Here is an 18569-nt window from a genome sequence, read left to right on the forward strand (position 1 = left end):
ATTGATTGCCCAGGGCTACGGGTGGTTGGTGGGAGGTGGAGGCACACAGTGAGTTTCTTAGACTCCTACTGACCGCACCGGAATACTGGGCGGCTGTCTGGAGGAAGAGGCGTGTGGCGGGTCTCTGGGTCTCAGAGCGATTGTACGGGGCCCCAGGTGGCTGCTCAGAGGAGGGGCCGCATAGCCAGGCGATAAGGTGCAGAGCAGGGTCCCAGGATCTAGGAGGCTTCTTGGTGGAAGAGCCGCACAGAGACAGGCTTAGGGCGGAGCGAAGGTTCCAGGCCTGCGGGCAGATTCTCTGAGGAGGGGAAGCCTAAGGAGATTTATCTGCGAAGGGTGAGGCTCCCAGTCCCAGGAGGTAGGGCCAGGCCCCTGGGAACTTTGCAGAGGAAGGCAGCCCAGCCCAGGCGGTAGTTGTAAATTGAGGGGAACCTCTAGGAGGGAACTGACCAGCGAGACCTCCCCACCGGGTGAGTCTTCCCTGCCGGGTGAGGTTTCCCCACAAGGATGGTAAAACCAGAGACTCAGGCCCAAACAGGCCTTGCCTCAGCCCGCAGCCTAGGTCCCCTTTGGATGACCATTGGTCAACAAGTAGAGGCACCTCTGCCCACTAGCAGGGATTATACCCCACCTGAAGGCCACCACTCCTAGAGAGGCAGCTTCCTTGTGGAGCACTGCATTATCAACTTCCTCCAAGACTTCAGCCTACTGAAGGCTAAGAGGGGATATATATAGAAATCTTCAGGGACATTGTAAGTAAATAGAGGAAATCTGCAATATCTCAGCGGTCCACTGATACCTGAACAATATGAGAAAACAAGGAAAGAAAATGCTGCAAACAAATCTAGATGTTACATCAATAAAACCCAATGACAGCATGGCAGAAGAAATGACAGAAAAGGAGTTCAGAATGTACATAATTAAAATGATCAGAGAAGCAAACGATGAGATGAAAGAGCAAATGCAGGCATTGAATGATCACATCAATCGACAATTAAAAGAGCAAATACAGGAAGCAAAAGATCATTTCAATAAAGAGTTAGAGATATTGAAAAAAAACCAAACAGAAATCCTTGACATGAAGGAAACAATAAACCAAATTAAGAACTCCATAGAAAGCATATCCAGTAGGATAGAACACCTGGAAGACAGAACATCAGACATTGAAGATAAAATATTTAACCTTGAAAACAAAGTTGAACAAACAGAGAAGATGGTAAGAAATCATGAACAGAATCTACAAGAACTATGGGATATCATGAAAAGGCCAAATTTAAGAATTATTGGGATTGAGGAAGGCCTAGAGAAACAAGCCAAAGGAATGAACAATTTATTCAATGAAATAATATCAGAAAACTTCCCAAATCTGAAGAATGAAATGGAAAATCAAGTTCAAGAGGCTTATAGGACTCCAAATACACAAAATTACAACAGACCCACACCAAGGCACATTATAATGAAAATACCTAACATACAAAATAAAGACAGAATTGTAAAGGCCGCAGAGAGAGAAATCAAATTACATTCAGGGGGAAACCAATACGGATATCAGCAGATTTTTCAATCCAGACCCTAAAAGCTAGAAGGGCCTGGAACAACATTTTTCAAGCCCTGAAAGAAAATGGATGCCAACCAAGAATCTTATACCCAGCAAAACTTACCTTAAAATTTGACGATGAAATAAAATCCTTCCATGATAAACAAAAGCTAAAAGAACTTACAAAAAGAAAGCCAGCATTACAGAACATTCTCAGCAAAATATTCCATGAGGAAGAGATGAAAAACAAAGAAGCAAATCAGCAAAGGGAGGAATTATCCTAAAGGAATTGTCAAATAAAGGAGGAAACAAGTTGTGTCAAACAAATAAATAAAAAATAAACCAAATGACCGGGAAACCAAATCATATCTCTATAATAACCCTGAATGTTAATGGCCTGAATTCATCAATCAAAAGACATAGACTGGCAGATTGGATTAAAAAGAAAGATCCAACAATACGTTGCCTGCAAGAGACTCACCTCATAGAAAAAGATACCCATAGACTAAAGGTGAAAGGATGGGGAAAAGCATACCATGCACATGGACTCAGCAAAAAAGCTGGAATATCCATCCTCATTTCAGATAATGTGGACTTCAAGCCAAAGTTAGTCAGAAGGGATAAAGAAGGTCATTTCATACTGCTTAAGGGAAGCATAAATCAGCAAGATATAACAATCATAAACATCTATGCCCCAAACAGTGGCTCATCCATGTATGTCAAACAAATCCTTCTCAATTTCAGAAACCAAATAGACCATAACACAATAATACTAGGTGATTTTAACATGCCTCTCTCACCACTGGACAGATCTTCCAGACAAAAATTGAACAAAGAAACCATAGATCTCAATAACACAATCAATAATTTAGACTTAACAGACATTTATAGAATATACCATCCAACCAAGAGCAAATACACTTTCTTCTCAGCAGCACATGGATCCTTCTCTAAAATAGACCATATGTTATGCCACAAAGCTAATGTTAGCAAATACAAGAAGATAGAGACACTACCATGTATTCTATCAGATCATAATGGATTGAAGTTAGAAATAAATGAAAGAGTAAAACTCAGAAACTATTCCAACATCTGGAGATTAAACAATATGCTATTATATGATGAATGGATAACAGAAGATATTAGGAAGGAAATTAAAAAATTCTTAGAGGTAAATGAGAACAAAGAAACATCATATCAAAATCTCTGGGACACTATGAAAGCAGTACTTAGAGGGAAATTTATTTCATGGAGCGCATTTAATAAAAGAAGTAAAACTCAACAAATAAACGACCTAACACTACAGCTCAAAGCCCTAGAAAAAGAAGAACAGAACAGCACCAAAAGTAGTAGAAGACAGGAAATAGTTAAACTCAGAGCTGAAATCAATGAAATTGAAACAAAAGAAACAATACAAAAAATTGACAAAATAAATAGTTGGTTCTTCGAAAAAATAAACAAAATTGATAAACCTTTAGCCACACTAACAAAGAGAAGACGAGAGAAAACCCAAATCACTAAAATTCGGAATGAACAAGGAAATATCACAACAGACAGGATGGAAATACAAAACATAATTAGAAGCTATTTTGAAAATCTATACTCCAACAAAATAGAAAATTTCGAAGACATCAACAGGTTTCTAGAGACATATGAATTGCCTAAACTGAACGAGGAGGACATAAACAATTTAAATAGACCAATTTCAAGTACTGAAATAGAAGAAGTCATCAAAAGCCTACCAACAAAGAAAAGTCCGGGACCAGATGGGTTCTCAGCCGAGTTCTACAAAACCTTTAAAGAAGAGCTCATTCCAATACTTCTCAAAGTATTCCATAAAAGAGAAGAGGAGGGAACCTTCCAAAACTCATTCTATGAAGCCAATATCACACTGATACCTAAACCAGACAGAGACTCATCAAGGAAAGAAAATTTCAGACCAATATCCTTAATGAACATTGACGCAAAAATTCTCAACAAAATTTTAGCAAATCGCATCCAAAAAATATATTAAAAAGATAGTGCACCATGATCAAGTGGGTTTCATCCCAGGGATGCAAGGTTGGTTCAACATCAGGAAATCAATAAATGTAATTCACCATATTAATAGACTTAAAGTCAAGAATCACATGATTATTTCAATAGATGCAGAAAAAGCATTTGATAAAATACAGCACCCCTTCATGCTCAAAACACTAGAAAAAATAGGGATAGTGGGAACATTCCTTAACATTGTAAAGGCCATTTATGCTAAGCCCATGGCTAATATCATTCTAAATGGTGAAAAACTGAAAGCATTCCCCCTAAAAACTGGAACAAGGCAGGGATGCCCTCTTTCACCACTTCTATTCAACATCGTTCTTGAGACTCTGGCCAGAGCAATTAGACAAACCAAAGAAATTAAAGGGATACAAATTGGAAAAGAAGAACTCAAACTATCCCTGTTCGTTGATGACATGATTATATATTTAGAGGAACCTGGAAATTCCACCAGAAAACTCTTAGAACTCATAAGTGAATTCAGTAAAGTAGCAGGTTACAAGATCAATGCCCATAAATCCAACGCATTTTTGTACATAAGTGATGAATCTTCAGAAAGGAGAAATTAGGAAAAATACCCCATTCACAATAGCTTCGAAAAAATAAAATACTTGGGAATCAATCTCACAAAAGAGGTGAAAGACCTCTACAATGAGAACTATACAACACTAAAGAAAGAAATTAAAGAACACCTTAGAAGATGGAAAGATCTTCCATGTTCTTGGATAGGAAGAATTAATATTGTCAAAATGGCCATACTACCTAAAGTGCTATACAAATTCAATGCAATTCCAATTAAAATCCCAATGACATACCTTACAGAAATAGAGCAAGCAATTATGAAATTCATCTGGAAGAATAAGAAACCCAGAATAGCTAAAGCAATCCTTAGCAGGAAGAGTGAAACAGGGGGTATTGCAATACCAGATCTTCAACTCTACTACAAAGCAATAGTAACAAAAATGGCATGGTATTGCTACCAAAATAGAAAGGTAGATCAATGGTACAGAATAGAGGACACGGACACAAACCCAAATAAATACAATTTTCTCATACTAGACAAAGGTGCCAAAAATATGCAATGGAGAAAAGATAGCCTCTTCAACAAATGGTGCTGGGAGAATTGGAAATCCATATGCAACAGAATGAAACTAAACCCATATCTCTCACCATGCATGAAACTAAACTCAAAATGGATTAAGGACCTCAGAATCAGACCAGAGACCCTGCATCTTATAGAAGAAAAAGTAGGTCCAAATCTTCACCTTGTTGGTCTAGGATCAGACTTCCTTAACAGGACTCCCATAGCACAAGAAATAAAAGTTAGAATCAACCACTGGGATAGATTCAAACTAAAAAGCTTTCTCTCAGCAAAGGAAACTATCAGCAATGCGAAGAAAGAGCCTACAGAGTGGGAGAATATCTTTGCCAATCATACTTCAGATAGAGCACTAATCTCCAGAATCTATAAAGAAGTCAAAAACTCTACTCCAAGAATTCAAATAATCCAGTCGACAAATGGGCTAAGGAAATGAATAGACACTTCACAGAAGAAGATCTACAAGCAATCAACAAACATATGGAAAAATGTTCAACATCTCTAGTAATAAGAGAAATGCAAATCAAAACCACCCTAAGATTTCATCTCACCCCAATTAGAATGGCGATTACCAAGAATACGAGCAACAACAGGTGTTGGCGAGGATGTGGGGAGAAAGGAACACTCATACATTGCTGGTGGGGCTGCAAATTAGTGCAGCCACTCTGGAAAGCAGTGTGGAGATTCCTTAGAAAACTTGGAATGGACCCTCCATTTGACCCAGCTATCCCACTCCTTGGCCTATACCCAAAGGACTTAAAATCAGCATACTACAGAGATACAGCCACATCAATGTTCATAGCTGCTCAATTCACAATAGCCAGACTGTGGAACCAACCTAGATGCCCTTCAATTGATGAGTGGATAAAGAAACTGTGGTATATATATATACAATGGAATATTACTCAGCCATCAAGAATGATAAAATTATGGCATTTGCAGGCAAATGGATGAAATTGGAGAATATCATGCTAAGTGAGATAAGCCAATCTCAAAAAGCCAAAGGACGAATGATATCGCTAATAAGTGGAGGATGACACATAATGGGGGGGAGGGAAGGGTTAGTGTTAGGGTTAGAGTTAAGGTTAGGGAGGGGGGCAAGTATGGAGGAAGGAAGTACTGTATAGAGGGAAAAGAGGGGTGGGAGGGGTGGGGGGAAGGGAAAAAATTACAGAATGAATCAAACAACATTACTCTATGTAAATTTATGATTACACAAATGGTATGCCTTTATGCCATGTACAAACAGAGAAACAACATGTATCCCATTTGTTTACAATAAAAAAAAGTCATAATTAAAAAAAAAAAAAAAAAGAAACTAAACTGAAGCCCCACAGACAGGAATATGGGAATCAGCATGATGTGAGGGCTGACAGCAAGGAAGGAGACATCAAAATGATAGAAAGCAACTCCAAGCATTTAAAAGGCATTTCAAGCAACAGCCATTTGGTGTCAGGGTGAACCTGTGCTGTCAACCCAGCTTTGCCCAAACCAGTGCTGAACTTGCCCTAGTGGCATGTATCCTTGAAAATGTAACTCTAGTCACTAAAGAAAATGTCAGTAATTATACATGATGTGAGGAAAATAATGCCATCTGTATATTACAAAGATTCCTATTTAAAAAATAACAGCTTCGTGTATTTAAACTGATTATTTAAAAACACCCATCTTTCTTCAGTGATTCATTTCCAGGAGTTTGTAAATAACCCATGTTTCACAGTAGACTCCAGGAGTATGAATTGGAATGAATCAGAGTCACACCTGGGTGGTTTTAGCTACACATCTTCCAGAAGCAGGTATGTTTCCAGATGGAAGCAATCATCCTTCGTGAACTCACAGAATTAAAAACATTCAACAATATTTTTTGCATGAAATGACTTCAAGTCTTTTACACGGTGTTGATAATAGATGCCTAGTTCTCAAAGAATATACTTTTGAAACTCCCTTATAATCTTAAAACTGAAATCTACATTTAAAGAATCCAGAAAGAAAAATAAATTGGACCTTCTACAAAATAATATCTGTGAATGGTAAACAAATTACAAAGTCTCTAGAAGATGAGCTTAAAATTTTGCCGTTTGTACAAAGTAGTTCCCACACTGACTTGAGAGTCATGTAAAAGTCTAGGTGTTGGAGAAATCAGAAGGGCTGGCTAAGTTTAATCATGCCTAACAAATGTAATCATGCCCACAAAATGTGAGATCAATTCTGTAGTTTTGAGTGGCTGGGGAGGGTGCGGGGAGGGAGGGATGGGGAGAGAGAGAGAGAGAGAGAGAGAGAGAGAGAGAGAGAGAGAGAGAGAGATTTGAATTTCTGAAATTAACAGAAAAACAAGAAAGAAATAAGGTTTTGGCTCTAAGGTCTGTGCAAACTGAAATATTTAACCAACAGGAGGCCACAGGTGGACAATATGCCAAATTACAGGTTTTCCCCAAACAAGGCAAATCTAAGCTATGAAATGATTGCTATAGTGAGTTCAGTTGTGAGGCAGCATGTGACTTTGAATGAGCTACTGTGATGAGGTAAGAGGACAAAGAGCAAACTGCTCTCCTGGGCCTAGGCTTAGGGCCTGCCAGTCACTAAGAGATCCCACCTTTACTCATGGTTCCTCAGATAGCTAGTGTGCCTCATTTATCCACCCTCAGACAGTATCAGGGGCGTCATTAAGAGTCAGGGTGCTCTCTCTTAACTTATCCATACCACTGGGCACAGATGCTTAAGTAGCCCCACAAATGGAAGTACCCCTAAAGCCATTAACATTCCTAAACCCTAGCCGACCCCTGCAAGCACTTGATAAAACTAGCTTCTTTCTTTTGTTCCAGGGAACCAACCTGATGCTTTCTTGTTGGAGCCGTGTCTCCTTTCCCAAGTGGAAGCCCAATAAAGACTTTGCCTATATATTCATAATCCTGTGACTCATTTTTATTTCTACCTTTGAATCAAAATTCCCAGTGTCCAGCTTCAATGACATCTCTGAACTTCAGATTTTTTAAACTATAAAATGGTGGTAATCACACCAAATTCAAAACATTGTTCTGAAGCTCAGATGAGACCATACTAGGCAAACCAAGAATGGAAAATTCTGTAGAAACCCAGTAATTATGGCTATTTCTCTTAGGAGGGCAATATTCTTAGTTATTACATAATTGTAAAACTGGTTCCTTATAATTTAGCGATAAGAGTGCCAAAGGATGTTTTTCAGCTCTTGTTTATTAAAGACCCCTAGGCATTTGGGAGTTTGATGGAGAGGTATATTCCCTGTCCATGAAGGAGAAAAACAATTATGGTAAAGCACACTAAGTGCCATGGGATAAGGGAAATTGTCCAAGAATATATTTTCCAAGAATACATTCTCTGAGAACTCAGAGGTACACCAGCCAACTTGGGCAAGCAGTGGGTGGGGGAAAGTGTTCCTCCAGGAAGTCATGTCAGGAGTGTTTCTTAGAAGATGAGAAGAGAGCCAACGAAGAGAGGGAGAGTGTTGCAGGTCTGGAGGAGAGAGGAGAGGAGAGAGGAGAGAGGAGGGCCTCTCCAGGGAGAGGTGATCAAATCTTTGAGGCTGGTTGCTATAGAGAATGTAACACAAGCAATGGTGTGAGATGAAATTGAGAATAAGCAGAGAGGGTTTCATGAGCCAACTGAAGAGACTGCACCTGAGTTATTGACAATTGGGAGCTGTACAGAGTTTTAACCAAAGGACATGATTAGGTTCTCATTTTTATGGCATATGTTCTGCAGCATAGAAAATGGAAGCAGGATATCAGAAGAATCGTGGAGAGGGAGAACTGTAGAGAGAGGCACAGTGGCTAGGTTATTGGAGGATAATTGGTAGAATTTGGGGATTGCTTTCATGGGATAGGGGTCAGAAGGAAGGAGGAATGGGCAACTCCTGGATTTCTGCCATGGGAGATGGGGTGAATAAGGATGCTTCTTACTGATCTTGGGACACTGCAGGGAGAAGAACTAGGAAGGGGGAAAGGAAAATTGGTAAGTCCGTTATTTCTTTTGAGTTTAAGGCATTTGCAAGAAATCCAAGTACAAATGTCCAGAAAGTCGATAAGTATCAGAGCCTTGATAAGGATATTTTTCCTAACTTAAACTCATGCATTTGATGTACCCACTGCAGGATCCTGAACTTGGAGGGTGTAGAAAGCAAGCAGGTATGAATAAGAAAAAAAAAAGCAGGACAACTCTTCAGGAGATGGTCAGATGATCCACAAAACAGCATGGTGGCAAAACTAGCTCCGCCACTTTGACTTGGGGTTCATCTATCAGCAGCATGAAACTTCTGGTAAATTAGCCAAGTCACATCTACAAACTAAGGACAAATCAGTCGTCCTTGAGAAGTTCTGGGACTACACTTTGGTAAACTGCACCTTTACCTTGGTTGGACAGTCTTCATGGGGCTGCCCCTTTTCACATATTATGAATAAACCTCAAATGTTTTAAATCAGTTTTCCCTGTAGCTTTGCTGCAGATCTTTGCAGTTTAACACTCATTATGGATCAGAATCTGTTTTTGTTTTGTTTTATTTTTAAATTTAGTCTAGAGTTCAAAAAAGAGGTCTGGTCTAGAAATAATAGATTGAAGAGTCACTTGGACTGCTGCATAGAAAGTAAAACAGGAAAGTGCCACAGCCCGAATTGGCCTTGGGAAGTAACACTGCACTTAACCATATGAATGAGTCAGAGAAATCCCACTTGAGAAAAAGCAACCTGTGTAAACAACTTATTGAACTCAGCATCTCTAAATCATTTGATCTTCAAAGATGTTTCCTTCCTAATAACCCCAATAAATCCCACAGAACTAGAGTTTTGTAGAACATGCTTTGATAAACAATACTTTAGGCCTTTTACGAAGAGAAATAAGTTTACCGAAACTCTTATTTGTGCAAGTACTTATCTTTTATAGTAAAAACTAAAAAAAAAAAAAAAAACAGATTATAGGACTTTTCTCAGTAACCTCCTTGTTAGCAGTAGCTTCACAAGTAAATATCTTGTAAGCCCAAGTGCTATTGTCTGCCTCTCTAGAGCAGCTGCCATTGTAGGCTGGATATCCAGGAGGTATGTTTTTATATTTGAAGGGTAACCTGATGAAAGTTCTATACCATCTCCCTAGGGGGAAGAATGACATATTTCATCTAACACATAAAATCAAGAAATTCACAGACTTTAAATCCCAGGTTAAAGAATTCCTGCTTTCTAAAGCACTGAAACAATTTAAACCTATTTAATCATGACCAAAGTGGCAAGTCAAAAGTTCTTTGCATTTGGAGTATGTTATTGTTTAAATGTGAGGCCGCAAAAACTCAAGTGTAAGACAATGCAAGAAAGTTTAGAGGTGAAATAACTGGGTTATGACAGAATTCAGAATCGGTGTGCTAATCCACCTGAATGGATTTACTGGGTGGTAAATGTAGGCACGTAGGGTGTGGCTGGAAGAAATAGGTCATTAGGGGCATGTCCTTTGGGGTGTATATTTTGTCTGAGGTGAGGGAAGAGTCTCTCTTCCTGATTGTCATGTCCTGAGCTGCTTTCCTCTGACACCCTGCCTTGATGTTCTGCCTCATCTTGGGCTCAGCGCAATGGAGCAGGCCATCTATGGACTGAGGCCTCTGAAACCATTAGCACCAAATAAACTTTTCCTCCTCTAAAGTTGTTCTTGTTGGGTCTTTTTGTCATGGCAACAAAAAAGCTGACTAAAACAGTAGATGTGAAGTTCATCCTTGGGTCTATAACTGAAGTCAATCTCCAAGTGCCAGCTGAGTTGTAGATTCCAGGTTTATCTTTGGCTCTGCAGCTAACAGTGGCTGCCAGTCAAGTTCTGTTATTGGTCACTTCAGGAGGCTGCTCTTTAGTGAATCATTATGGGATTTCTTCTGAAATTCTTGCTTTCAATGAGTATATATTTGAATTCCCTATTGAAGGGACTGAAGAAAAGCGAATGACTCTGAAGAAAGAATGTGTTAATGGTAAGATAAAACATAAACTAAGAGATTGATGATCAGGAATGTTTTGTTTTGTTTTGTTTTGTTTTTTCAAAATTCATCATCATCTGTGTGATCCTGGAAAAGTCTCACCATTTCTTTATTTTCCCAACCATGAAATGAATGCGATTATTCCTATCCTTACTGTCTCTCAATGTTGCTTGATGAATCAATAAAATAATGAGCATGGAAACACTTGGAAACGTCAAGCCTATACATAAATGTGAGAGAAGATGGTGATGATGACAGACATCTGTAATATTATGAACAAGACTAATAACTACTAGTTCAAAGTAGTTGTTGTTATGATTTCATGGTGTGTCATCACCTCGCACACAATGAGCTTTATTTGAAGTCAGCTTGATTCAAATCTCCCATGGGAAGCATCTGGCAGTACATCTCATTCACTACCTCTGCATGTGGACCGTATTCACCTTCCTAAAGTGATGCAACCTGGTTGTTGCAATTTAATGCAGTGCTACAACTCATAGTTGAATTATTGCCCACAAATTGTGTTTTGTAAATTCAAGTAAATCCATTTTTTTATTGTAAACAAATGGGATACATGTTGTTTCTCTGTTTGTAAATCCATTTTTTAAAATAACTTGTATGGAATTTATATTATCCACTGCAGTTTCTTATTACCTGCATTAAAAGTATAGTCATTACAGATGTTAAATGATAGTTTCTAGGTGAGTTTTTAAATAAACCAGATAAAAAAGCATTGTCATTGTTAGTTAACTGCCTGAGGATATAAGAAATAACAAGGTCAATTCTCTTTGACCCAACCTCCTTTCCATACTTTCTTGCTTGTTCTGTTCAGTCTCTTAGATCTCTTTAGGAGCCATGTCTAGGGTAGGTGTGAACACATTTATATACTAACTATGGCAGGGACCTTGTGGTCCCTAACATTTCTATACTATCACCAAACCCTAATGGCCTCCAATAGGAAGCAAGCAGAGGAAACAAACAGTTCCACCTCTCTTTCAGTACCTCAGAGGGCTATCTGGGAATAGAATTAAGTAATTTTAAAAGCTTCTTGAAATAAAACTTTTTCATAAAAGTGAGATATTAATGTGATATCATCTGTGTGGCAATATAAGCCATATTGAGCAACCTAACAATTATAAAAAAATTTATAACTCAATGATTTTTTTAAAAAATTAGATGCTAAAGAATTCAAACAGATAAAACTGTACTTGGAAGCAGAAATTTGGGACTGTGACTAGGTTTAGTCATTCATTCATTCACATGACTACATTTATTTTCCAAAATTTATTTATTTATGAATCACCACTATACTTATGGTGGTGGGGGAAAAAAAAAAGAAAACAGATATGATAGGTTTATAAGTACCTGTATGTCATTTATAAAAAGTGGGAAAGAATCAAAAAGAAAGCAAATTGATGTATAATTATACCTTCCAGTGAGTTCAATGAAGGTTATGCTGAGGCGAAAAGGCTACTGTGATAGGCTGACCAGAGTATATAACACTAAGTTCAGAAATGAAGAGAAGCTAGGCCCAAAGAAGAAAAGGGTGACTGCAAAGCCTAACTCGCCAAGGAAGCTTGGCATGTCTGAGGACCCATAGAACGACTCTGTGTAGACCCTGTGGATGAAGAGAGCCCCAGAACAGGTTGGCTAAATATTGACAGGTTTGACAGGTTTACTAAAATGATGGTTTTCAATATGAATGCAAAGAAAGCTTTGAAGGATTTTAAGCAGAGGAGTGAATAGATCAGCCCTGTTACTTAAAGGCAAGAGGGGGAAACAGAAAGATCAGTTGAGCAGCCACTATAAGAGGTCATGCGCCAAGGCTGGTTGTTTGGACTATGGTGGTAGCATTAGAGGAGAAAAGCGGACCATTGAGATGTATTTAGGAAGTAGAATGAAATATAGTTGGTGGCAGATTGGAAATTGGGGGTGTGGCAGTGAGAGTAACCAAGGAGACCAGAATGTGCCACCCAAAAATGAAGGATTTTTGAGGTACAGACAATTAAGAAGAATCAGAGGCAGGACAACTCTCTCCCTTCCCTTCGTTTGCTTAAAGCAGGACATAGATTTACAAAGACAAAAGGTATCATGGCTTCCTGTCCTCCCAGAGGGAGCATAGGTTGACCACTGAAGACAACTGTAGACTTGGCCTAGAAATGGGAGAAGAATCTATATTAATAAGCTTGACTAACTTGCCTTTATCTGCCATTTATTTGCCTTCTCCCATGTTGCCCCCAAAGAACTCAAAGTCCTTTTCCTTTTTCTTGTCACTTTTCTAAAAATCTACTGTTTGTTGTTGAAGATGCCATATTAACTAGAATTCAATGATACCAGATTCTCCCTTGTATACCTGTTAATGGATTCCTATTTTTTTTTTGTCTTATTAATCTCTCTGTTACAGGAGTTTGTTCCAACTAAGAACTTAAAAGGATTGAATAATATGTTTTCTTCCCCTACAACCCTTTGTGTATGGCTTGAATAAGTAAACAGGTAGTGACTTTGTGCCTGGCACTGTTTGAGGCAAAGTTGACTTACCAGAGTCCCGAACACTGTTTTCTGCCCTGGGCTGTACAAGTGGATGCACTACTTTAAGTTCACTAGCTGGTACTGATGATGGATTGAAGTGAAGTCTAACCATATCCTTCCCAGTGTGTTTGTTGGCTATCCAAATTGTCTTCTTTTTCAAGGTTGAATAGAAGATACGGTCACCAAAAAGAGATATTGCAAACAAATTGTGCCTAAAAAACAACAAGAGGGGAAAAGCATAAAGAGTGGTAGAATAGTTGTTCTTTGGATTATTAAAATTTCATCTCATTTCCATTTTTTGTCAGAATTTTAATCATCCACAGTTTCTTATTTTACATTTAGGTTTAGGAAAGTATATTACACTTAAATTTTATAAATTTTAATTTTAATTTTAATTAGTCATTATAATCTGAACTAATAGAAAATAATTTCTAGTTCCTGATCCCTTCTGGATCTGTGATGAAAATGGAGAAGGAAACTGGAACAGGATGCAAGTGAATTTCCGGTTCAGTCATCTTCCCGTTTGGTGAACTTCTGCCTCTTTCAGTTCCTGGAGGGTCTTTCTGGCATCACAGCAAGTCAAATGAAAGATGAGGCTTCACAAAATGTATGACATAATAATTCCAAAAAGATAAACTACGAGCAACATGTGGGAACTTATTATAGAGTATGCCAGATATTCTGTTATTATTTTTATTTGTATTTATTTACTTAATCTTCACAATGGCCCCAAGAAACAAGAACTAGTATTATCCCCGTATTATAGAAAACTGCAGATTAGAAAAGTTATATAACTTACTCATCCAAAGTCACTCATCTAATAATCGATAAATCTGTTTCAGACTCCAAAAAATTCATGTGCTAAACACTACCACATCTATTTAGCTGACAAAAGAAAAATTAATTTTTCACACAAACTTCTAATGATAATTGTTTTATTTTAAACCACAAGCAATACCTACTGTGTGGGAGGTTTCATCAGATGGACAGACCCTCCATCATAATCACAGGAATAAATATGAGAATTGGTTCCTGCTCTGTTGTCCTGAATCCAAAAGAGGCGTTTATCAAGCACATCCAGTGACACAGCCGTTATTTTCTCTGGTGTCTCTAACAGAGTCTTCACTTTCACACCACTGAGATCTGCTCTGTGAAGGCTGCTTGCCACCTCTGAAGACCAAAATATAAACCTGAGGGCAAACACATTACATAGTCCAATAATTGAATGGATAGTCACCAAAATGGTGGATTCTTTCAGTGCAGTGTTTCAGCAGCCCCTCGTTTCTGCACAGGACAAGTTTGACTATTTTGAATCAAAATTCAATTCAATAAGTACATGTTAACTATTAAGGAAATTCTATGTGATTCAAGTTAGAAGAGTTATGCTTCTATAGCAGAAAATCATGGTAGTTAACAGTGTGTGTAAAAGGAACCTGGCAAGTTCAAATGCAGCAGGTCACTGTCCTGTTGAAAATGGTGTTTGTGTACTACAAAAGAGGACATTGGTCTCCCAAAGGCCCCTTTGACTTCAAACTGTTATGGCTCTAGGAATTTTTATTAGATTTGAAATGTATTTCAATATCTGAAAATAGCAAAATTTACCTTTCTACTGGATCAACTGCTATATTTGCAGGATATTTTAAGGTGCTTAAAAGAACATGGGAATTGTTTCCTTTCAAATCTGTTACTGTAATGATTCCTTCCTGTTGATGTGACCAAATAATTTCTTCATTTATCCAATTTATTGCCATTCCAGAAACATTTTTCTCTATATTGCACACTTTCTGTAAAATCAAATTTCACAACTGTTATCAATATTTCCCCATTCACAGAAAAACTGATTTTATTGCTATGTATAAAATTCTACTCTTTTAAGTACTTTTCATTCCCCAAATTCTTTAAATGATAAAATAGTCACATATAAGGTGACTTTGTTTTGATGTAGCAATATTACCCACCTCCATGTGAGTATCTCTAGGCATAGTATTTATATCATAGCTTTGAAACTGAGAATTAGTTTATGCACTATTGAAATTAGGCAATCAACCAAAATGTAAATAATTTAAACTATTTTAACTATTTTAATATTTAACTATTTTCATGCAGAGTTTATTCAGTTCTACTTATTAATGAAATGTTCAGATCCTCACCTAAACTTAATTCTAAGCTTTTCCAAACTCTAGCAAGTTTCCCTTAGAGTTTGAGCACAGAGCTATGAAAAGGGAGATGTTCTTGTTAGTGCTCCCATTTTATTCTGGTCCCTCCTCCTCCATCCCTTCCTTTCTAGAGATCTTGGTGTCTCACACCTTGACCAGGTAGCAGGATTTGTTCTTATATGCCCTGAGCTGTCCCCTGCTCCTTAATGATAGAAACAACCAAACTGAAACCTTTCTTATATCCTGATTCCAGTCTTAGGCAGGTCAACAGCTAACTAATTGGTATTCTTGGGGCTGAAGGTGCAAAGTGGGTAGAAGCCCTGATTTGTACCACTGCAGATTCTAATGGTGTAATGCTCCTCAGTTGCTGAGTTCCAGCTACCTAGCATGTGATGTTATTAAACAGAGTTGGGCAGAGATGGCAGGGTCTCAAAGTCTGAGCTATTCTCATCTCTAACAAAGCAATCCAACCAATCCATTTTAACAATTGCTAATGTGTTCATATACTAGCTCTCCCAGGTAAATTGTTGGCATTTTCACAGTTGTCCTCTATAAAAAATGTTTTAACCCCAAAAACACAAAGTTGGAACTTTAGGGATCAAGGCAATCCTTTTCTGATGACTTGATATAAATTCACAACTGTTTATGCCTTCTCTTGTCCTATAAGAGAAAGCCCTCCAGATTCTTAGACTCAAGATTTTGAAACTATTCTACCAGAATGGCTGGAGAATAATGAGTAGCCATACTTGTTAAAAGTGAGATTAGCAAGTATTAGAGATGTGATAAAAACAGATTAACACCTAATTGAAGCTTTTAGGAATAATTAGAGAGAGAAAAGTTTGGTTAAAAAAGAAAAAGACAGAGAGTACTTTGTTATGGGAATAAATGCTTAAAGTCTTTCTAATCATGTGCTTTTTGCACTCCATCTGCAAGTATTGAGAGAACTCGCCTCCTGGGACTCATTTAAGGGTTCTACCAGTTTAAAAGAAAGATTAAGGATCTTTTGTATGTACTTCAGGTAATATACTTTTATCTGTCATCTAATTCAGTTTCTTTTTTCAGAATGCAAACACCTTGAGAATAAAGACGAAAAATATTGTCCTCCTAAATTTTAGGTGGTCCCCCCATCCCACCTTATATAATAGATTTTATGCAGTTAAAATAGGGTTGCTCAACCTCAGCACTATTAGCATTTGGGACTGAATAAGTCTTATTATACCCTTAGTATTATAGGGTATTCAGCAGCATCCCTGGCTTCTGCCCACCAGATGCCAGTATCCCTTCCCCCTTCTCTCTCAACCAGAGAAACATCCCCCAAAATGTTTCCAGACATTGCTGAATATCCCTTGAAGGGCAAAATCCTCCACCCAGCTGAGCATCACTGAAGTAGAAAATAATAATGCAAATAATCTATTCTAATCATAACTGACCTATAAACTTAGATATTGTCAAAATTACATTCATGTCCTTGCATTCTCCTTGAGGAGCTTCTGTGAGCTTATTCATAATATAGTACCACAGATGCAGATTAAGTGTCTACATTTGACAGCCACATATTTGAACCATAATGTACTTTTATTTATCTGTACATTAAGAATTCAACATATCATATTTGCTGTATCTAAATCCCTTTGAATACCATGGGCAATGGTACTTTACCTCTTGTCTTGAACCATTCAGAAAAACTCTTTGCAAAAGTTGTCTTTCTAAATCCACCCAATAGATTCTTTCATTCTTGTAATGAAAATCCATGATCACCGAAATACCAGTATCTACCGCCAGTTGCTCATGGTTTGTGCCTTCTGGATCAATTCTGAAGATACTGTTTCCATGGGAGAAAATTAAGTAGGGTGCAGGACCTGAGTGGGAAGAAGGAAACCAAACCGTACGTTTTCAGTGGTATTTTATCTGCCCTAGGCAAAATACTTCCTCATGACAACCAACACAAGCAAAATTATTACTTAATTCCTGGTTTTATATTTTAAACAAATAAAAACTATTATATAGAGAATAAAGAGTTCCTGTAGATATTCACAATTAATCTCATAAGTCATCTTTTCTATAAATAAATTATAAAAATAAGCATTGCTAAATTATGAAATATGAACTACTTATATTTTTTGCTTTTATTTGTAAAATGCCTTTTTATGTTCAAAAAGAAATCATGTACTGTATCATATTGTGGAAAGGATCTATATGAATATTAATTTTAATTGTGTCCTTTGAAAGTAAAATTTTGAATATTTTGGAAATGGGCCCCTTTCCTCTAACCTAATCTGAGAACTTGGAATCATTAGACATAGAAGATGGTTAAAAAAAAAAAATAGAGGAAAATCTTAAATGGGAACAAGAAAAATTGAAAAGTTGTCCTTCACAAGTTCAGAAATATTTTCACTGATTGGCATTGTCATATAAAATACAGGATGTTCAATTGAATTATAAATTGAATTATAATTGTTTGTATAGACCAAACATCCCTAATATGAAATTTAAACCAAAACTTTTTGAGTGCCCACATAATGCCAAGTGGACAATTTCATGCCTGACCCCACATGATAGATAGAGGTCAAAATGCAGGCACGCTAAAAATATTGTGTAAAATTATCTTCAGGCTTTGTGTATGAGGCCTATATGAAACATACATGAATTTTGTGCTTAGACTTGGGTCCCATCCCTAAGATATCTCAGTACATGCATGATAATATTCAGAAATCCAAAATAATCTGAAACCTGAAACATTTCCGTGATTTCAGATAAGTGACACTTTACTAGTACGTTGTGTGGGACTTTGCCCACAATAAAAATTATTCTCTATTTACCTGAAATTCTCATTTAACTGAGCACCTTGTATTTTTCTTTGCTAAATCTGAATAGAACTTCCTGGATTCCTCTGTTTCTGCAGGGTCTTGCTTTGTATCCTAACCCTATATGTGGTGTCCTGTTCTAGGTAAGGTCCACCTATCTGCTCTGTTCCCCAGTTCACATCTTCTTGGACATTGGTCCCTTCTTAGAGATTTCAGCCCTCATTACTGGCTGACCTCAAACAGAACTTGCCTTTGATTCTCCAAGATGACTCCAGGGGATGGCTTCAACCTCTGAAGCCAAGCTGATTTCTTGGTCTCTCATAACTGAAGGGGAGAAGGCTGGCCACTCTGCTCTTAGAAACAATGGAACAACTGAGGTGAGTGGGGATTGAAGGAGAATGCTAATATATTCTTGCCTCCCTGCTGG

General features: G+C 37.7%; 1 protein-coding gene across 2 annotated transcripts in view; it reads right to left on the bottom strand.

Annotated features, from left to right (window-relative positions):
- Positions 1 to 18569, bottom strand: part of EGF (epidermal growth factor) — a 103040-nt gene that overhangs the window by 60849 nt on the left and 23622 nt on the right. For both annotated transcript variants that reach the window (XM_079153563.1, XM_079153564.1), the window contains exons 2-5: positions 16998 to 17197; positions 14785 to 14966; positions 14145 to 14372; positions 13192 to 13394 (exon numbers count right to left, since the gene is read on the bottom strand). In XM_079153563.1, coding sequence (XP_079009689.1) covers positions 13192 to 13394; positions 14145 to 14372; positions 14785 to 14966; positions 16998 to 17197 — 813 coding nt within the window. The remainder of the gene's footprint in view (positions 1 to 13191; positions 13395 to 14144; positions 14373 to 14784; positions 14967 to 16997; positions 17198 to 18569) is intronic.

The sequence above is a fragment of the Sciurus vulgaris genome (genome assembly GCF_902686455.1).
Source record: "Sciurus vulgaris genome assembly, chromosome: 9".
Classification (NCBI taxonomy): Eukaryota; Metazoa; Chordata; class Mammalia; order Rodentia; family Sciuridae; genus Sciurus; species Sciurus vulgaris.